The following is a 21,941-nucleotide window of genomic DNA, read 5'->3' on the forward strand; positions in this document are numbered from 1 at the left end:
GCGACCGCTGGGGCCATCTCGGCTCAGTGGCTCTGGGGCAGTCGGGCCAGCTGCTGTGAGAGGTGACAGAAGCAGTGTCTTCTGTAGATGACGTCCCGCTAACCAAGGTAACCTGCTGTCTGCTATTGGGCTTATTAGGAGATGATGCCCATAACACTTGTGATGCTGGTGGTTTGGTTTTGCAGCCCTGGGAGAGGAGGGCAGCTCTGACCTGTTGCTGTCCTCTCGGCTTGTGGGGTGCAGCTCTGCTTGCGGCGACCAGCTCGGGGGGTGGTGGTCGACAAGGGGTTTCTTTCTTGGAGAATTGTGTGCATGAGTCAGTCCAAGGGAAGGAAGGGAAGGAATCAGTTCCTGCTCTGTTGAGAAAGAGTTTTCTACTTCCAGCACTCCATGGCCAGTGACGAGACTTCTCTCTCCCTTCTCTCTTTTAACTCCAGCAGAACTGTGAGGCAGAGTCTGGTATGATACCATGGAAGGGCAACATAACCATCCACACCATCGAGGGGACCAGAACAACCCTCTCTGCAAGCTGCCGGGGCAGGAGTACCAGCATGATCCTCAGGTAAGTGCCTGTGTCCCTGATCTCTCTCCTTGTCTGTTTTCTTCCTTTCCTTTTGTAAAGGTCGATAGCTCTCTTAGTATTTAGCCTTTTTTCTTTTTCCCCCCTTTTATTTATTGGGCAGTTGTAGCAGTTTTAGGGTATATCCAGTTTGGGATTCTGCCAGCCGGTCAGGGTTTTCTGAATCCATTTTTTTTGATGATAGTAAGAGAAAAAGAAAATAGTTTGAATTTTGCTTAAAGTGAGTATTTTTAAATCATCTTATAAAAACATGTACTGTGTTGGCTTTCTCTTCTCTATGGTTCTTTGAAGAAAATGCCAAAGAAAAGCAGTTGTTTGTGTAAGTGAATAAATGTATTTTATCTCCTTTTATAGTTTAATAATAAATGAAGAAATAATTACCAAATACAGGAAAAAGTTGGTCCTACATGAAGCTGTAGGCTCTCGGACTGCGGTTCCTGTGAGTCTCTGGAATCTCCCCCGCAAGGTGCTTTGTCCTTACTGTTACCAAGTTTGACTCCAGCAGCCCGTGTGTCTCTTCGGGGCCTCTCTGCGGAAGCGAGCTAAAGTTTGGGTTAGACCTGCAGTCGCTGTCGATCCCTTCAGCGTAGCCGTGAAACTTGTTTTGTGAATTCTGCCTGCTTGCCTTTTGTAGACTGTTTATCACAACGATTAAGTTTTACCTGCATGGGTTTTGAGGAGTAAACAAAAAGCATCAAGAAAAAGCAGTCAGAAAGACGAGTACTGCAACCGTGCTGTAACGTTACCTTAGGGAGGGGGCTGCGGGTGTGAATTTGTCATTCCAAACGTGCCGTCCCGTGCTGATGCAGGTTCCTCGAACAGGCAGCGGCCGTCAGGAAAGCCGTATTGAAACGCGGAGCACGATCTCCCAGAGCAGTGAGTTGCCTACACGGAGCACAGCGATGGATGTGTCTTAACGCGGCGCTGCTGGGAAAGTAACGTCGTACGGAGCAAAGCCCCCCTCTCCTAATGCAGCAATTTGTCATATTAAGTCATTTAATAATAATTGAATCCCCTTGATTAATCTCCTAGAATTAGCCAGTTGCATTTCGAGCAATTAGGGTTAATTACTGCCTCATTTGGCAGGATAGAGCCCCTGTAATTATTTCATGAACAAGATTAGGAAGTGTTCCTGTGCAGCAGATACATTCATGGCATCTCAGAGCACATGTTAGAATTTGTAATGACATAGTTAAGTGTAATTAGTAGCTAATAATCTATGTTCTGCTGATGCTGAGTGGGCTCATTTTGCTGGATGGTCATTGTGCAGTGAAACCTCCCCTCCGCTCTCACAGTATCCAGGTTATGTTAATGGAGGATTCCAAGTGCATTAACTGTTCTGAGAATGATGTAGTTTGGAATTAGGATTGCAGAAAGACTTTCTTTGGTTTTACTCGTAAAATAAAATTTAAAAAAAGCTGAATAGCAAAACTATACAGTCTACCAGAGAATTGGGAAAAAAAACAAACCCCAAACCAATCTCCTTAGCAAACTCCGTTTAGAAATTAACAGCAGTTGTACTATTTAGAGGGCAGGCTGGCTTACACTGATGGCATGGTACGGTTGCTTATTACATATGTCTGATTGTCCATTTTGCAGGAACGTAATTACATACAATTTTCAATTTTCTAGTACCTATTACCTGGAAGAATCCAAAATGACATAATTTCTTTCTTCAGAAGAAAGAAATGAACACAGACATGCTATGTAATAGTCTATGGTGGAGAGAGAGGCTTGGAAGGAAAAATTGACCAAACTGATCTTAGAGGAAATGTCATGAATGGCTGAGATCAAAGCTTAAGCAGAAAAAACCAAACTTGAGCTTTTAGAGTCTTTCAAGAGGAGGGGTTTTTGTGGGGAATGGCCCTTTTGTTCAAAACTGCTGTGTCACACGCACAGCCCCATCAAAGACCAGAGCAACCGTGGGCTCCTCTGGTAGGAACTTTGTAGTTATGCTGCGGCTTAAAGTTTTTTGGGTTTGGTTTGGTTTGGTTTTTTTTTTGTTCTGACAGAGGTGTTACTCTTGTTTTATAACTAGTTGGTATACAGCTGTGAGTTATCAGACTTTTTTTGGCCTTTCATTACTATAATTTAGTAATAAGATGACACTTTAGAGTAATGCTTTGTATTTGGAAGTTTTCTAGAGTAAGTGCATATATGGATAGGGAGAAGGCCAAATAAAAGCACAGGTTTAGCTCTTGGCTCCCTTACCTGCCCAGCATTACCCTGATGGGGTTTGTCGGCGGGAGGCAGAAGGTTTTGTAGTAATGTGCCAGAGCGTCAAGCGTCTGAGTCTCCAGATTACTTAGTGTCTAAGCAGTAAACGCTAATTGTGAGTAAATCAGTGATATAAAGCTACGGAGCTTGACTTCGTTTCTGCACTAAATAAACACAGTAACTCACTTTTAAACAACCCTTTAATATACTCACACAGCTTAGCAGCAGAGCTGGTGTGGTCATGTCATTTTGGTCTGCAAAATGAAGGTACAGTTGAACTGAGACTCTTAAATTTATAATTCTCTGAATTTCTATGTTAATATTAGTTTTGTGAGTATCGCTTTGGTCTGCTATTTTTAAGCTGGTATTTCTCTCATTCCTTGTCTTAAGCTAGCACAAATATCTGCTGATAGGGATATTAAAACTTTGAAAATCAAATCAAGTTCTTCAGCAAACTTCAAATTCTAGGTTATTTTAAGATGACTGCATAGTCTAGTTTTGCAGCGGCAAATTGCAAAACCTGGTGCGTTCTTCAGTGATCACTTGACTACCTGTGTGAAGGATAATCCATATTTTAAGTTCCCTCATCTCTTGTGAGCTTAAAAGTCCCTTTTTTAATCAATCTGTTCTAATGTGTTCTTGTAAATTCACACTGGAATTTCAACCTTGAAGTATGCAAAATTCTTTTCAGGTAGACATTATTGAATGGAGATGGGTGTGTAATTTGGGACATCATAAAGAGGTTTGGAACGCTGATGTGGTAGTAAATCATTGCTTATAATGTACACGTGTTCGACTGGAGGGGCTGAAGCTTCCCCATCTACTATCGCAGATGTCTTTTAAAGGTGAAATTAGTTTACGGTAAATGTCATTCAGATGAAGTATGCACTTTAGAAGCAAGGAAACCATTCCTTTAAAATTAATGATGCATTGCAAATATCAGAAAAAAACCCCTTATATCCAGTGTAAAGATAATTAAAATTCAGGTCAGAAGTGTATGACTTAGTCGGGATAAATTTTTTAATGAGATTTCAGAAAATTAATTGGGCGAGTATGTTTTTATTCTTCTAAAGAATATTTCATTTTGTGGCTCTACAGGAAAGATGCTTTTATTGGCATCTAAAGATTGTAGTGTCTGACTTTTTAACTGTTCATTAGCCAATCTTTAGTGATTTTTAGGTTGATTACAAATAATCTAAACGCCTTGTGACCTTGTAGGCATTTGTGCAGATGATGACTAGTGCCAGTTTTGCACATGCCAATCGGGCAGCAGTAAAGCAACTGACTTTATTATTAATTAACATTAGCACTTTGGGTTTATATATTGTGCAATTAGCTGTTAACATTCCCCTTTTTTCAGCTCGTTCAGGCTTATTTTTTCTCTGCCTCTGGGAGAAGCAGTCGTACAGGCTTCGCTCTGCAGTGTGTTAGTATTTCACTGATTTTTCTCTTTGGTCTTTCAGTGCTCTCCTTTCCCTGAAACGCTGGGTTAGAGGCTGCAGGAGGGGCTGCCTGCATAGTTTTCTCAGGACTGTTCAGGTTTTCCCCAGATCTGAAATAATTACGAAGAGGTAAATCTATTGGCCAAACTTCAGTTGTGCTGGAGAGTGGAAATTTTTCTACAGAACCGCTTTTCCTTCTTCTTCTTCTTCTTCTTCTTCCTCTTCTTCTTCTTCTTCTTCTTCTTCTTCTTCTTCCTCTTCTTCTTCTTCTTCTTCTTCTTCTTCTTCTTCTTCTTCTTCTTCTTCTTCTTCTTTTTCTTCTTCTTCTTCTTCTTCTTCTTTATCCCAAAGTAGAAATTCTGACCTGTTGTCCAGCCTCTCTGCTGGCGCAGTAACAGCCAGCCCTGAAAACGTGGAAGCGTAAGTGCAAACTATGTCCTATCACCAGAGAGCAAGTATATACCAAGGAGCTTTTCTGATACCGTCATACCCCGTATTTCCCTGGGTTGCTTTACGATCTGCTTTATAGACTCCTATTAATCTTTAATTAAGTTTCTTATCCTTTCAGCATACATGCTCAGGTGTGTCCCAGCTCATATAACTGAAGTCTTTATTTAATTGCATTTTGGTTTTTTAGTATTACAAAAACTTGCTGTACTCTGTTTTGCAGAAAGTCTTGTAACACCTCAAAATCTGAGGCTGAAAGTTCCGGCCAACTTCTCCCTTAAGTATTGCTACGAGGGTTGTCGTCGTGTACTTCTGCCAGCTTTGAAATTTTTGCTCTCGCATCAGTGGTTACATCGAAAAGAGAGCATGCACGCCAGAGATGCTGTCCAGAATAGCTTGTTCCTGGAATAATCTCTGCATTTCTTCTTTAAAATGAATAGCCTCTTTATTCAGATGAGGAATTAATTGACTTTAATATTTGGCAGGGGGTTTTGTGTCTTTTTTTTTTTATTGGAGTAGTAGAAGAATGAGACTTCATTGTTGGATAAAGAGAACAGTCTTTGTCTCAAAACTAGTTCTTCCCAGCCTGTCCCCTTCCTCCAGCTGCCCTGGGAACAGAAATGTGCAAACAGCCCAATTTTCTTTAGAGCTCCAATGGTCGGAGGGATTTTTTGGTTGGTTGGGTGGTTGGGTTTTTCTCCCCTTCTTTTTATTTCTTTTAATAATTCGAGCTCCATCATTGACCCTGAAACTTGTTCTGCAGAGACAGTGGCTTGGTTATACCGTATTCATGCAGAGCTGAACTGTTCACTGGGCCTGAATCTGTCCTGGAAATGAGAGAATCTGTTTCTGATGAACAGTTTTGAAGATGGTGATGCTGTCTAATTTTACACGCAATTTATATCTGTATATGAAAACTCTTTGAGATTTGCAGAAATAAAGATCGTGGTTTATTTAAAAGGATAGGCTTTGGTTCTTTGACAGCTTTGTGAAAAAATATAGCGGTTAAATGTGGAGAGACTCGGGGAAAAAATGGAGTTCCCCCTGTCAAAAGTCATGAAATAAAGTGAAATGTGTGCCAGGCCAGACTATAGGGACGGTATTCTGAGGAGGTAGGTTTTTCTTAGGTATTCTAAATGTGTCCTTGTGGCAGTATTTGGAAGAGTTACGTATGGGTAAGTAGAGGAAAGCGTAACAGAAGGTTCATTTTTAAGAGACCTCTGGGAAACGGGCTCCCGTCATCAAGAGGGAGCTCTCTGGCACGGCTTGGTCTAACCTGAGCTCGCTCTCTGCCTTGCGCCGTATCAAACATCTTCCAGCCTCTGTGAAAGCTCCATTACTTTAATTAGGTCTGATAGGTTGTGATAGCAAATGCAAATCTAGGTCATTGCATATGTAAATGTGCAGCTGTAGTCCTGGAGGATGCCAGAACCTATCAGCTGAGGTGTCCAGTCATCAGCCAGCACTAACTCCAGCACGACAGGCAGGCGTCATGTGCTAACCATGGGAAAGTGGTCAGGACACACACCCCCCGTCACTTGCCTAACGTTTATTTGTATTTTCAAGTTAAGAAGTCGCTAGATATTTCTTGGCACATGCTTAAAATATTAATTTACACTTAAACCTTCTTGTTTTAAACACAATTTAATGATGTACGAAGGGCAAATGGATACCATCCTTGATTGCAGCAGAGTTTTCTTCCTTAAAAAGGGAGTTTTGTGGTAGTTGCTTCATAAAATCTTGTTTAAACGGATACGTCTATTGTGAATGTTAAGTCCCAAGTTAGAAAAGCTTTTGCTCAAACCTTCTTACTGCTCAGGAGTCTGGCTCAGGAGGCACGTGTTCATGGTTAAGGAAATTATTTGATTCCTTTCCATTTTTTAATTGAGGAAAAATGTTTTGTAACTTTGTATACCGACACTTTCAGTTTGGCTGGGTAAAGTGATTGGACTGGACAGCTCAGTTAATTTGCTTGGTAGTTCCTATGTAAAAAGGAAACGGAGATGTTCCTGACTAGTTATCGCAAATGCTTGTGTGCAGACGTTGCTCTGGTGGCTTCAGCACACAAAAATGCGCCTCAACTAATGTTTTGGTTGTGCTCCCTGGAATGAAGTGAGGATTCCTGCAAATCCTAATGCAGGCTGCTTGTTTGTGTAGGTTCCTCTTCATGAATTAAAATTTTCTCGGAGAATATTTACATGCTCATGCTGATGGATGAAGGAGCTTAGCTGTGGCCCTGGCGTTTCAGAAATAATTGCTCAAAGTGCCATTTAATCTGAAAAGGAGTAGGTTTGCTCTTTTAGGGAACTTAAACCGAGAAAGCTGATGGTCATGATGGCCTGGAGCTAAATTTCCGTTTATGTGCCTCTTTGAATTAGCAGACGTTGGCGGGATGTTGTGGCGTTGCGTTTTTGTCTTCTCTGGAGTTCGTAAACTTCTCAGCTGCGAGTCGAGCGCGGTGTCCTCAGCGGGTGCCGGGCAGGGGCGCGGACGCGCGGGACACGCTCCAGCCTCCCGCTGCCAGGGGCATGAGGGGCGCGCTGAGAGCAAAAGGACCTGACAGTCTTCTCATTGTCTGATTTGGGATTTACGTCCACATCTCCGTATCATCAGCGTTTATAACGCGTGATCGTTTCTCTCCTGCGTGTGCCTGAAGTAGATTTCGTTGTGGGGATTTTTCCTGCATTTGTCGGGATAAAGATGCTGTAAAGGTGACAGTTTTCAAAATAGCTTGTCTAGGTTGATTGGTGCAGTTTGTGGGGCAGGAATTCCTATTTAGGGGACTTCATTGGTGAGCTTTCTTAAAAACACTGAATTTTAAACCTATGTTTACAAAACCTCTGTAGTTCTGTGTTGTGCAGACACCTTGAAATCTGGAATCTTTTCAGAAGTCTGATTGATGCTTTCTGTTGCTTGTCAACTGGTAGTCGTTTTTGTTTCTATTGCAAAGAAAAGAAGTCCAAACCAATTTATTTGTCAAAATAAATACGCACTGTCAGAGAGCCGGTTAACTCAGTGGCTTGAGCTGACAACAATGACAACACCGAGGTTGCAGGTTTGATTTCTGCTTGGTCCCCATGTGTTGCCTGGTCTAGTTGAGAGGTGTCCCTGCCCATGACAGAGAAGTTGGATTAAATGATCTCTGAGGTCCCTTCCAGCCTAGGCCAGTCTGTGATCTATGATCTATGATCCTGGTGCTGCCTGCAGCGTGGTGCTGGCAGAGGATGCTGGGCTGAAGGCTTTACCCACGATGTAAACCTCCCCTCCCGCCCCAGCGCCCTTTTGGGGACTGACGGGGCAGCCGTGGCCGGACACCCCTCCTGGGCTGGGGCTGTCCCCGAAGATGCAGCTGCAGGCGATGGCTGCATGCCTGGGGAGCCCCGGCCCCAACCTCTGGCGTGGACCTGTCTTGTTGTGGGTTTCCCTGGGAGCTCTGAAATGGCTCGTGGGGCTGGAGCTTCAAACTGTCTGACAGCACACAGTGCAACTTTAAGTAATTTGTTTTCGCAATTCCTCTTTGAAGCATCGGTTAGCAGTCCTGTTAATTACAGAAGAGACGGGACCGGCTCTAGGGAGCAGTTCCTAGTCCATGGAGTACGTAATTCTCGTTAGGCCGTGGCTACCTGCCTGGCTGGGTATTTACCTGAGACTGCTCCAGGGTAACACCAGCATCTGCCAAGGGAGGCAAGCAGGCAAAGGTGGTGAGAGGGTGTGTAACTAGGGAGGCAGTAGTTTGGGACTAATTAATTACTTACATGGAAGGCAAGGCTTTTATTTCCTTTTTAAAAAAATCATTTAACTGAATTCAGCCTGTGTTGCCCATGGATTTGCTAGGAATTAATGCTTTTAGGTCAGAATTATCTATAGACTGATCAGCACAGATTAAACTGCCAACCATCCGCAATGAGAGCGAGAGGCTGTGCCCGTTACAACATCTCGGCTCTGCTCTCTTCTGTTCGTGTTTGGTAGCTGTTACGAGTTTTGTGCTTTGGTTTATTCGGTATTTTTACAGGAGTCTCTGCCGTTAACGTGTGTGCACACGCATGGCAGCCCTGTGCTGCTCTTCTGCATCACTGTTGCTCTGGTGCAGGGTTGTCTGAAGTGAACAAAGAAAACTGAAGGTGGGAAAAAGAAAGCGGGACCACTCTGTTGCACACCAAATTTCTTTGCCTTTCTGGCCAAGCAGTCCTTACTGAGAGGAGCTTAACCTCCTGAGTATCATTAGTCATAGGATTGACTAGTTTGCAGTTAGAGAGAATAGAGATTGGGAATGCAGTTTCATGGTTTGCATCACTTCTTCTGGTTCATTGATTTAATTTCTTTTGACTTCAACAGAGACATTTAACGTCGTATCCGTACCGCTGCACGTTGGCAGATTTTCAGATAGAGAAAAAGATTGGGCGAGGGCAGTTCAGCGAAGTTTACAGAGCAACTTGTCTTCTGGACAGAAAACCTGTGGCATTAAAGAAAGTTCAGGTGAGCATTTAAGTTCAAAGTTCTAAGGTCTGGCAAGTAGAGTGGGAATGTTCTAAGCGTCTCCACAGATTACTCCGAGTCAAACACCTCTTTTGGTATTTTATCAGCAGTAATAGTGCAATAAAATGCTCTATAAGTTGAGAGTTCAAGGTTTGAGAGCACTGGGTGATCTGGTTTGATATTTTTATGTTAGAAAATGCCAACACTCTGCTTTCTTATTTTATTCAGTCGGATTTTAGAGGGTTCTTGGAGTGGGGTTATGTTCCTAAATCAGAATTACGTAGCAGTAGCACAATTTCGTGTTTATTTTTAATTTCGCTTATTACTTTATAAAAAGAGTTTACTAAATTATTATTAAATGTGTGTAAAAGAGCAAGGCCCTAATGACCATAGTCCCAGAGCTGAGAGATTCATCTCACGCAAGAGCATGAAAAGGAAAAATGTCTGTGCTTGCTTTTAGAAGAATTTCTGAAAAACTTTCATGTGAGCGGCATAGACTTGTAACTTGGCTTAAAGTATCGTGCAATGTTCAGAATAGCATTTTGTTTGAAGAAATTTGCCTTTAATCCTTCAACAGATCCTTTAAACTCTTGTTTCTAGTGGCTTACTCTCTGGTTATTACAGAATGAATATTAATGCTCAATATTATTGTTAAACCAGTGGAAGCTGTTTAAAAGGAAAAGTAAACATTTTATCTCTTATTTACTGTGTGAGATTAATAGCGACTAAACTAGCTGTTTTGAAAATCATGACAGCAAATTGAGAAACTAGTATCTTTATCTGTTGCGCGGCTTAGAATATTGCCTACGGGTTCTAAAGTCAGTGTTACCCTATTGCTAGCCCTTTAGTGCTTCTGAACTAAAACACGGGTCTATCTTTGATCTGGTGGTTGTGTATATGCTCATTATAGCAGCTCTACAAATTAGGGGAGGAAAGACCAATTTCGCGTTAAAATTGCAATGTCTTTGTTGTTGCTGTTGTTTCATGTTAATCTTCTGTATTTTTGTCTTTGAAGATTTTTGAAATGATGGATGCCAAGGCTAGGCAAGATTGCATTAAAGAGATTGACCTCTTGAAGGTAAGAATTTTTGCACTGACTTTTTCTGGTTTTGGGTTGGCAATAGTCATTTGCCTCTCGTGGCAGAGAAAGCTCATAAAGCCCCCACACACCATGGTCTGGATGGGCCCTGCTTTCTTCCGCAAGCTAGAATGTTTTGTGTTAAAGCTTAACTTACTGAGTTTTCTGCCTATAGTCTACAGAATCTGTTAAAAATCTTTCTGTCATGAAAAAAAAGGTAAGTACTCCTCCTTCATAGAGGCATGTAAATTCTACCCTGTATGTGTTTTGATTTGTCACTTTAAAATAAGCTAATTAATGAACTAGCTACCTGGGGAAACAGTTGTACATGTGCATGTCCTGTCTATATGTATGTATACATATCACACATGAAAAAAGATGGTTTAGATAAAGGCTCTGAAACAAGTAAGGTGGGTTTTTTTACGCGACTGAACCAAGTAATAATTTTTTTTTTTCCATCTCAGTAATTTGTTTCAAAATTTTGGTAGAAAATCTATATGCCTTGCACTTTAAATATCTATTTTGAGCAAACGCAACAGATTGTAGAAGGCTAAAATTTTAGTTTAGCCAGTCAAATTTAATTTTAATTATTAAATCATTTTGTAAATGGATTTTTGGGTATTTCTATTTAAATTGTTGATTTATATTCATGCAGTTGAGAACAAAGCTTGAGTCTGCTAGGCTGTAGTGAAGGCACGGAGGAATAAACATGAAGATAGTGCTTGTGTGAACGTGATCCGGGCACTTAAGTCATGGAGAAAAATCAGGCAACGTTTGACAAGAGGATTTGTAGTATTTTTGGGTTCTAAGTAGTTGGTTTTGTCTTGAACTCTGATTATGGAAGATGTCATAAACTTGCGCAGGATTTATTTAGAGCAGAATGTGCAATTTTATTAGAGTTGGAGGAAAATGCAGATAAAATAGCCAGGATGGCAGGAGTCTGCAGCAGGTCGGCTCCGTCCGCTGGGCGGGGAGACCAGAGGCACCTTATTCCTCGGGTGGAGCCCCCGCCCCGAGCCAGATCCCAGCCGGGGTCAGCGCACGGCCGGGTTGTGGAAGTGAACGGGATCCATCGAGCTCAACAGGGGCCATAAAACCAGGTTCTTTTGTGCAATATTTTGCAGAAAGCCGGGAGGCATTCTGTTAGATCCATTTTGCTGGGGGTGAAGGGGAGCGGGGAGGGTTGCTGACAGTCGGCACAAACACTCCGGTGTGCTGGTAACTGAACTGGGATCTGTCGCTGAATTCCTGCTTGGCCAGGAGTCCGAAATCTGAGTAAGTTAAGTCAGTTTGAATCCCATTGTATTACAGATGCAAAGGGGATGTATTTCTTAATATTGTCAAAAAGGTTTAGGTAAAACAGCTCAAGAACTTGTCTGTAATCAGCGTTTGGGCTGCCAGCACCCACACTCCCTCGTTTCGTGGTGGCTTACCTGTCCACCTGCCACTGGCTGGCAGTGCTGCTGTGTGTACACATCAGGCAGTAACTGCCAGCATACTTTTAGGATGCATTAAAGAAATAGGAAATGTCAGTAACCCAGAATAAAGTGTTTGTAATGTTTTTTTCGTTTAAGGGTTTGTAAGAATGCACACACAAAAGAAAATTCAGGTAGCCTTTTCCAGGCTGCATGAATATACAATAGTTATTAAAAAAAGAAGAAAAAAACCCTGAAAACAGAATCAATATAGTTATTTAAAAATAAGTTTGACAAAAGGAAGAACAGAGAATGTAAGTTTGGCTTACCCAGAGTGGTCTGCCTGGCTGTTCTTGGAAAACGGAGCTCAAAGATCAGTGAGTTGTAATAAAAATGTGGGCTTGTGCATCCAGCCCGTGAAGGGCCGTGGGCAGGGTCCTGCCTCTCCCCGCAGAGCCTGGTGCCAGGGGAGTCTGCAGAGGGCTGCTCGGCGCAGGAGCTGCCGCAGAAGTTAGCAGTTAGTGCATTATTTTCATCCGTCAAATTTTAAATTTAATTCTGTTCTTCTAAGGGGTCAAGAGACCTCAAGGAGTACTGTAACAAACATTTGAGGGTTTTGTTTATATTTAATGGGGGAAAATACCAGTTACTGCTTAACAAAGCTTCTTTCAGGACATCGCTTCTAAATATTTTGCAAGTTTACACTAGAAAAGGTTGTTTCACTCTGTTTTGAACCGCACTGCTCTTTACTCAGGACACTTGTTCTGCTGTGCTTGCAATAAGTGATATTTCTCGCAGGCGTTTTGCCTAGAGCAGAGCCCGGTCGGTAGTTGCACCTCTCATGAACTGTTTTGCACAGAGATCACAGAAGCTGCCTGAGTCTTGTGTCGTGGGGTTGTTACTGCAGCATTCTAACTTCTTTCCTTGCATTCCCTCTGCCTGCAGCAACTGAACCACCCCAATATAATCAAGTATTTGGATTCTTTTATTGAAGACAATGAACTCAACATTGTCCTGGAACTGGCTGACGCTGGTGACCTCTCTCAGATGATTAAGGTGAGCACGTGCCACGTCTAGAGCTGCGACGAACTTTGAGGACCGGGCAGCGGCAGGGGCTGGGGGGATAAGCGTGTCTGTGCAAGAAGCACTTTTATTCTCTTCTCGTGGTTTTGCCGACTCGCAGAGGGGTTCCAGAGCCCCAGTGCAACAGGTTTGCCAGGCTGTGCCCCTGCTCCCACTCGCCGCCTCGGAGCGATGTGGTGGGACGTGCGTGTTGCTCGCGAGGTTGATTTATCCCGTCTGCAGTTGATGGGGACGTCTAATTACTGTCAGGCTCACGATTCGCGTAGCCTGTCTGCCACTGCGAAGACATTCAAGAAAGTGTATTGACTTTCTCTGCAGTGGGGATTTGGGTTTGAGAAAATGTTGCGAGTACTTGTTCTTCTTTTATGTTGCTCTTAGGAATACTTGTATTGCTGCAAACCAGCTTTAGTTAAGCTGTTACCACCTGCTTTTATATTTTCTTTGACATGTTAATCTTTAGACATACATCCCTTGTGAGAACAGATGTGTTATATCATGTTTGTTAGCACTCTCAACCTTCTCTCCATGTTTTACCTGATTTTTGCCATCATTATTCTGTAATTATCATAAATGAATGTTTGGAAAGTTCTCCTCCTCCTTGTTGTCACAGTTAAAATATCTTATTAACAGATTTGTTTTCTTTGCCAGCACGGCTATGAGGCACTAGGCCAAAGGCTGTCAAACGAGTTAGCCGTTTAGTCCATAGTCAACGGCTAAATTTGCAACATCCGTGGAAATCTGCTCCATCTCACGGGAGAGTCCCCTGGGCGGGCGGTGGAGCCGCTTCTGGGGAAAACCCCAGAATTCCAGGCCCGGGCTCGCTCCGCGGCCGCTGCGTGGCAGGAGCGGGGGTTTGGGTCTGCCTCCAACCCGAGTGGAGCCGCCGGTGCCCCGTGGGGATCCGCAGGATCCGGGTCAGGGTCGTGGTGGTGCTCGCTGAGGGCCTGTCCTTCTGCCCAGGGAGAGCTCGTGTGTATTTTTATCTTTCCCTGTTTTCATGTGGCTTCTCGTTTTACCCTTTTCCCAGCAGATCCTGGGAAACTTGCAGTTTGTCTCAGGCTAAGGATGGGAAGGAAGTGAGGACTGTGAGAGCACGAGTTAAGGCTGGGATCGTCCTGGGCTGTGCAAGTGCTTTGCTTGATTTAGAGAGCTTCTTAAGAGCATTACCTACATCATTGTGACACATCATTGTATATTTGCCATTTTTTGTCACTTACGGTTTTTACTTTAAAGCATTCCCTACTGATAAATATGTTCATTTGTCTGCTGGAGTTAGTTAGGGAATTTTTTTAAATCACTTCTCATGTCATTCTAATCAGGAGTTACATTTTCCAAAAGGTGATGTGTAGATTGTTAGACTGATGGCACGGACAGCGCTGTAAGTGGCCTTCTCTGCTGCTGCTCACCAGGCTGTTTTCCCACAGACATAAAGAACATGCACTGGGATTTTTTCCAGGTCATATAAGTGATGTTTTTCCATTGGTTCAAAACTTAGAATTCTGGGTATTGTTAATAGAGGGGGCGGGGGGGGAAAAGGGACTAAAACCAAGAGGAAACAAATGTCTTAACGGCAGAAGTGGAGTTTCCTTGCCTGCCCCTCTGTCACCCCTGCGCCTCGCCCGTCCCTGGGGAATTTAGGAATTAAATGTGAGGATTTTCGGTTCCAGCGGGGCCGTAGGAACAGCAGTAACGAGGCTCTGAAGGTGCGAGAGTGCTAAAGCCAGGCACTTTGTCACGCCCCTGGTACCTGCATTATTTATGAGCTACGGCAAAGCCGGTGCAAGAGCGAGCGGGAGGACGACCCACGGGAGAGCCGGAGCTTCCTTGTCAGTGTCAGGCGGATCTTATTGGACATGACATTTAGAAAATTATCACTTGTGGTCTTGCATATCCGCTCTTCAGCACTTTAATGAGAATGAAATAGTTTTATTGTGTATGTAACACTTTATCCCTCACCCGCTGCAATTCCTCTGTGCTCTCTATCAAGTTTTGGTTTGAAACTGTTGCAATCTGTCAGATCTGCTGCCGGGGGAATTGCACTGTCGCGCCCCTTCGCAGCTGATCTGCAAAAGAGAGTTTGCCATTACTTGAGTCAAACACGAGCCAGTAACAGCATTTCACATGAAATACAAAATGTGACAACGGACATCAGATGTCTGCGGAGAGGAAAAAGCACAAGATGCAGAAAGGGGCAACAACCAATGCTCTGCCTTTATTCTTATTCTTGCACGCTGCCGGTGGGAAATCTCGTGGGCACGATGGGAAAGAAATGCAGCTGCAGCGAGCTGAAGGGTGTCCAGCCTCTCAGGGATAGTCGTTATCCAATGCCACCTTGTGCATCAGTGGCTGAGGATCAATCTTAAGCCTCTGAAGCATATTGTAAGTGTGTTTTGTTAAAGACGGATGAAGAACTGGCTCAGAGTCCGGGCTTGGCTACTCTTGGCGCTGCGTAAATGTGCACAAAACGGTCTTTTTCCAGATCTGTGTGTCTCTTGATCAGTAGTGTCCCTCAGCCTCACTAGAGAGAGTTCAGTTAATTTAGTATTCCTATTATGTATGAAATAGAATATATTATTCCAGCAGATCACAGAAGAAACATGGATACTTTATTGATGCTCTGGCTGTCTTTTAAAAAGGGGAAACTGGTTACCTCCTTGTTGTTAATAGACGGAACAACAACAATGAATGTTTACAAGATTTATTTTTTTTAATGGCCTTTTGTTACTTAAGGCAAAATATTTGAGACATTTGTTGTTTTGAGGCATTAAATATGTTTTGCAAGGTAATTAAGGAGATTAATGCTAATTATAATTGGTGTCCATTCAAAAATGTCAAACCTATTTAAGCATATTTTTCATAATAGTTGTTAATTAGTGAACTGCATTGAAGTTTGCATAAAGAGAGAAGGAGTTAAAAGCTAATCAGAAAAGTCGTGCTGCTGCGGATCTGGAAGACATGAGCAACCGGCAGCTGACTAACACAAGTCCGGGAACGAGTCAAATATGTTGCTTTTTCACTGATCTTTTATTTATTTCCTCCCACAGTATTTTAAAAAGCAGAAACGGTTAATCCCGGAAAGGACGGTGTGGAAATATTTTGTGCAGTTATGCAGTGCAGTCGAACACATGCACTCCCGCAGGGTGATGCACAGAGGTAACATTAATTCAGTCTCTTTTCACTGAATAATAATATAATGTTCCAATTAGTAAGCGCCTACATTCAAAAACAATTATGCTGATGTTCAGCCAATGCATGTTTAGAGAGGCTGGAGCTTGCAAGATGGATCTCTCCTTCTGTCTCTTTGCCTCATTGTTAAAGGATTCGGTCCGAAGTGAGGGAGGTGTTAGGAAGATGAGCTGCTTTGTATTCCAGACACTGATATTAAGTAGAAGTGTCAAACTTGCCATTAGAAAAGTGTCAGAAGTAAAATGCTGAGACTACTGGATACAGGGAGCTCTAAGAAATAGTCTTCATTATATTAGCGGTGACCTTAGAGAGCTTAGAAGAGTTTTGCAGTCGCGTAAGCTTTTCTGAAATATTAATACAAATACGTCCCACGCTTTCGTAACCTCTTCTCTATTTTCATTAATTATTTTTGAATCTCTTGTCTTAGAACTTTCTGTAACTTTGAGCTCTGTCCAAATATTACGTTGCTTCTTTCAGCGCAAATGAAATCCTCTGTGAAGGGCTTGACCCAGGAAATGCAAATATCCCAAAAGGCACCAGGACCAGTCTGTGCTCCTTGTTACTTCCTTTCTGCTCTGAAGCAGTGAATTCTTCACTGGTTTTTTTAGTGCCATGATACCATTTTTGCTCCTTTATACATCCCCTGCTGCGGTTTAACAGCAGTACCTGAAGTTTGGAGCCTTGTGCATTTACGTTGCTTTAATGGGAGGAAAGAATCCCACTAACTCAATCCTCACGTGACTCCTTGGGAAAATGGGGTTCTAGTCATTTTTATACACCTCGAACAACCGGGGCTGTTCAGAGCCCGGAACGTGTGTATCTGTGGGACAATCATTAGCCTTTGGTGTGAGGGGGCGACGGTGGGCAGTGCCGTTTCCCACAGAAAACGATCAGTTCCAAAGAGAAGCAGACTTAGTTCTTTGATTCTCCTCAGTTAGAGGTTGCCTCTATTCTGTTGCGCTGTTTCCTTCGTTTTCCCTCATTGGTATTTCTCGGGTGCTGGGAAGTGTACTCTGCTCTTTGTGTATCTGCAGAGCTTGAAGTCTTGGAAGATTCAGCCTATCAAAGCTATAAAGAAACACGGTTCTGCTCGAGCCTTTTTTGTACAGAAAGCGCTCCGGGCTATGTTTCTATTGCAGTAGTAGAACCAAATAACCTTCTGTGGCTTTGACCTTTTACCTTTTTCTTCTTGCAGACATAAAACCAGCCAACGTGTTTATAACAGCCACAGGGGTGGTGAAGCTGGGAGATCTTGGATTAGGACGATTTTTTAGTTCTAAAACCACTGCAGCACATTCCTTAGGTAAGACGGAACTCGCAGGCGCTGCCGCGCACTTGTCAGCTGTGATCTTCAAAAGCAGCGCTGTCTGTCCTCGGCTACGACAGAAGCTGCATTCAGTGGATGCATACTGTATTGTCTGTGATTTTAAATTGTATTTTAAATACATAGAGCCCGCGCGGTTCATCTCCTCCAAGAAGGGACTTCACTTGAAACTTAGGCTTTAAAGGTCTAAAGGTTTTTTTAAATGTCTTCACATATCTCAAAGTTGTTTTCCTGCTCTTCTGTTGGTGCAGCTAATTGTTCTTGCTAGAGCGTAGTACCTTGCTTTTATTCTTACTGATTTGTATCCCGTTTCCAGACTCTCCTACTCTGATTATTTTTAATTTTTTTTCTGTACTATGCTGTGCCTTGCTTTGTCCCAGCTTCATGTTCTCCCCAAAGGCAGTAGCATCGCCACGGTCCCCGTGTTAACACTTGCGTTGAACAGAGCTAGAGCAATTGGCTGTCCACTTGAAGCAGCCTTCGACTTTGGCAGCAAACTGCTTTTCCAGCCAATTCCATTAAGTTGGCTTCATTTTGATGGATTTTACAGTTTGCTTACAAGCAAAGTTAGGTAAGCCCTTGATAGAAGTGTTGATTGTAGTACATTGTTTGCTTCTGGTTCCTTCCTTCTGAAGCCTCATAACTTACCATGGAAAAAAATTCCATCAGGTGTCAGGATGTTTTGGGGACCAGTCATCATGATTATGATGCATTTCTCGTTCTTTTTTTCTGTGTTTTACAAGTAGCATGATTATTCTTCCAGCGTTTTTCTGGGAATTGAAGCTCAGGTGACTGGTTCAGAGCATCTGTGTTTCTCTCTCCCTCATTTTTACTATTAACATTAATTACAATGCTATAGAAAAATACACACTATAGACAGTTCATTCTTTAAGTCTTACAGTATAAAGTATGTCATAATTGTGTCTGTAATCTCTTGAGAGGTGACTGATTTTCTGGTTTTATTAATGGGTCTCAATTTTTTGAGTCACAAAGGTATTTTTGTGATACAGCAGTGAAGTAACTTGGGCTTTTAGTGCAGTATTTAAGCACTTTTATGTCTAGCTCTCATGGTTAATTTTGGAACACATGACATTTATTTCACTAATTCACTGATTTCCTCCACTGAGTGAGAGTCTCGCTCAATTGTTTCTTATATGCCTACAAACTTAATTAATAATACGCACCAACAAAACTGGGACTTCTCTGTACACAAGAAAAGAAGATAGATGCCTTGTTTTGTGTGTGCTTACAAAAGAGGCATTTCTACAGTTTATTTTCATAAAATATTGGGGATTTCCCTTTGCATCAAAAGCTATCTTAGGATATATAGACACGATACTTAATAGACTAAAATAAATCCTCTTCACAGAAAGTTACAATCACATCATCTCAACAGGCGAAAATATGATCACGTCTACTTATATGATCTTATCTAGTCTGACTGCTGCACTTATTATATTAATAAGAATAAATTGGGGCTTGGAAACTGGCTGCACATGGCTTGTGACCTTTACCAGGGTTGCTCTCTCTTAATTGAGAAAGCTCGGGTAGGAGGTGTTCAGGCTCTTCCGCACGAACCTTGTCCTTCCCCAAATCAGCAGCGTCCTCAAACCGGGTGAATAAGGTGCAGAACAGGAAGGGAGCAGCAGTGAGTGGCACTGGGGACGGTGCTGTGGTGCCACCATTTCCAGCTGCTCTCGTATCTAAGGAAAAAGAACATTTTAACAATCAAAAATACACAGACTTGAAGCTTTTTTCTTTTTCTTTTTTTGGTAATTTGCCAGACATACAGGTTGTGTAGCAGCAGGAAATCCACTGATCTTGGTTTTGGTTTAATTAAGACATTTGTTTAAGTAGCTGTGGGTGACGAACACCCTGCAAACCAGCGCGTGGTACCCGCACGGACCCAGGCTGTGACGCCGGGCGCTTCCCGTAGCCGCGTTGCCCTGGCAACCGCCCTGAACCATCATTTCTCTGGCTGCTGACCCATGAATTGAATGCGTGACTTATGCAAATATATTCGTCTAATTTTTTTATTATTTTTTTTCTCCCTTTCGTTGTGTTTTCTAGCATCAGCCTGGCATAAAAGGGCATTAGGCAGTACCACGACCCATCTGACAGGTGTACCACTGGGCTGCGGCGGCACGACATTAGAGCGAGGAACAGAATGAACGTCAGATGAATTACCAGGCAGCAGATCATATTTGTCAGGAAGGATTGCATACATAAAAATTAAGTGACAGTACATGCCGGGGTAATGAAAGAAAAATGAAAGATTTGCCCGTACACGGCTCGTGAGATGCAGGCGAGCGCCTGGCTCGGAGCGACACAGGGTGCCCGGCCGCTCACGAGCATCGCCGGGGCAGCAGCAGCCACGAGGCTGGGAAAGCCCTGGCCCCTGGAAAACCTGTGGGGGGGAACCGTGGACACCTCCTGTCTCACCAAGTAACGCCGCGGTGTTGGGACGGGCAGTGGCGTTGTGGGCTGGGTGGTAACGCCAGGGAGCAGCCGGGGGCTGGAGGGGTGGCCGAGGTCCCTGGGTGACGCCTCTTGTGCCGCCTTCCCCTTCCCCGGCCTGGCTGGTGAGAGGAAACGGAGATGCTTTCCTGTAGGAGAGAGCTCTTCCTGCACGGGCTGTGCCAGAAAACCCCATGTTTTAAGGTGTAGCCGAGGTGACTTTCTCTCCCCACTGGTCACAACGGGTGGCGTATTGTCCTGCCTTCCCTGCTGGCAGCTCGCCCGGAGCAGCAGCTCCGGGGTTTGGTTTAGTGGCGATGGACTCGTGTATCACAGAAACCCTCGTGCTGGGGGCGTGGGAGGCAGCAGGGGAGGTGGGAGTTCAGCATGAAGTGGGGAGGTTACTGCTGCTTACTGTCTTCTTGAAAGACGTTTACAGCCTGTTCTTTTGCAGTTTGTAACGCGAGCATTTTGCTGCATTCAGAGCTTTTTGGTTGGCCGCTTTGAGTTTTTTCTTTTTTGTTTTAGTGTGCCTATTTTTTTCCCTCAGAGGAGCCATAGGATACCTGCTTGGCAGGCGATTTCAGTACTGAAAATGACTGAGAAAAAGGAGATAAGAAGAAAAAAGAAAGAACCCCCCAACTTTTCACAGAATGTTTTTGTTCTGGAGTGGATGATTTATTATTTATTCTTGGACAAGAAAAAACTTGGAGCAGATTTTCCTTCTGGGAAATGCATGGAAGTCAAAGCTTCCCAGTTTGGAACACACCGAGAGCCGGGGATTGGAGTACGTGGGGTGTTACATGTTCCTGCTGGGTTCTTGTTGGATGCGAGGGTGAACGGGGAGTAACTGGAGGTGTGAGAGGTGTAAAAGAGCCCTTTTATAAATGGACTGGGTTTCTCTTTTTTTTTTTGCTTTTGCTTGCTGAGCCAGTTTGCCATCTGAAACAAAACCACAGTACTTCAAGGGGTTAGTAAGCAGGACTTGTTAAGAAAAGGTGGAGACAAATCCACTTAAAATTTCCACAGCCAGTGTTCTGTGCGCTTTGAGAAATGTTGACCGTTTGGCCTGTGCCTGTAGTAAACTGTTTGTAGAAGAAAAGATTGCTGCAGGATTTCTGCAGGTGTATTGTACTACCTACTTGTAAAAACAATGAAAGCAAGAAAAAAAATCAGAACAGGCCCCCTAAACCACACAAAGAAGCCCCCAAACTACAAGGGCTTTATAGGGCTGTGCATGTCATTAATTACTAATATACTAATGAGAAGAAGGTAGAGAGCTTAGAGCAACAAGTCTTGTAAAAACAGGTGCCATATTATGCACAAAATAGTTGTTCTCTTTTGTGGGAATAGGTAGAATCTTGTTTTCCTTTCCCCTCTGTTGAAACAATTAGTGGGGGTCCCTCACACTGAGATTTGAAGGAATTTAAAGTATGTTTTAGTGCCTTTGACCACTTCAGCTAATTCCCAAAAGTTGGATTAATTCCCAAGTTCTCCTTCTGGGAAAAAAACGTGGCCTTCCTGTTGGAAATTCACCCCCAAGTAATGCCGGCGTTCAGAAAAACGGGCATTTAGAACCAGACTCCTTTTAAGTAATGCTGTACGTTTTTGTCAGTGACCTACGAGCATGTCTGGAGAGATGAGACAGGTGAGAGTTGTGGACTTTGATTTTCAAGTAGAATTCCTTCCCTGCTGTCTTTGCACCATGAGATATTATTAAAACATACTCAAATGTTTTTCTCAACTGTCTGTTCATGGACTGTCTAATCGTGGGTCTTTCATGGTAAAGCTGGGCTAATAGTTCTGCAAGTATTTAATTATTGTCGTAAGACCCGGATGGTTTGTTGTTATTCATGGATGGCATCTCTGGTTTTTGAGTGTAGTTCTTGCCTTTTTCATTTGTAATGAGCATGTTTCAAAAATCACAAGTATTTCAAAACATTGCAAAGTTTGTTTTGACAGGAGTGGAACATCTCTAGAACGAAGGAATGCTTTAATCACTATTACCCCTTTGAGGCCCACGTTGTGCTCTGATATCTCTGGGTTTGAAACTGGGAATACTCTGTAAAGATACAATAAAGGTCAGAATTTGTTAGGTTCTTTCATATTCACAACTCAGTTCCCTGCTGTGAGAAAGCAAAGTGATAGATTCAGAAACACTGCTCAGCTCGGTAGTTAAGATTAGCTGGAAGGTGCTGGGAAGGTGGAGCAATAAAGGCTTTCCCTATCACTTGTT

The 21,941-nt window shown here is 43.1% G+C and overlaps 1 protein-coding gene across 1 annotated transcript in view; it reads left to right on the forward strand.

The window, feature by feature from the left end:
• Positions 1–469: 469 nt before the first annotated feature.
• The window catches only part of NEK6 (NIMA-related kinase 6), a 34,244-nt gene continuing 12,772 nt past the window's right edge, over positions 470–21,941 (forward strand). Inside the window, exons 1-6 of the mRNA XM_009864573.1 lie at positions 470–562; positions 9,022–9,162; positions 10,178–10,240; positions 12,601–12,711; positions 15,783–15,891; positions 17,120–17,227. Coding sequence (XP_009862875.1) covers positions 470–562; positions 9,022–9,162; positions 10,178–10,240; positions 12,601–12,711; positions 15,783–15,891; positions 17,120–17,227 — 625 coding nt within the window. The remainder of the gene's footprint in view (positions 563–9,021; positions 9,163–10,177; positions 10,241–12,600; positions 12,712–15,782; positions 15,892–17,119; positions 17,228–21,941) is intronic.

This window comes from Apaloderma vittatum, unplaced genomic scaffold (genome assembly GCF_000703405.1).
Source record: "Apaloderma vittatum isolate BGI_N311 unplaced genomic scaffold, ASM70340v1 scaffold17112, whole genome shotgun sequence".
Taxonomy (NCBI): Eukaryota; Metazoa; Chordata; class Aves; order Trogoniformes; family Trogonidae; genus Apaloderma; species Apaloderma vittatum.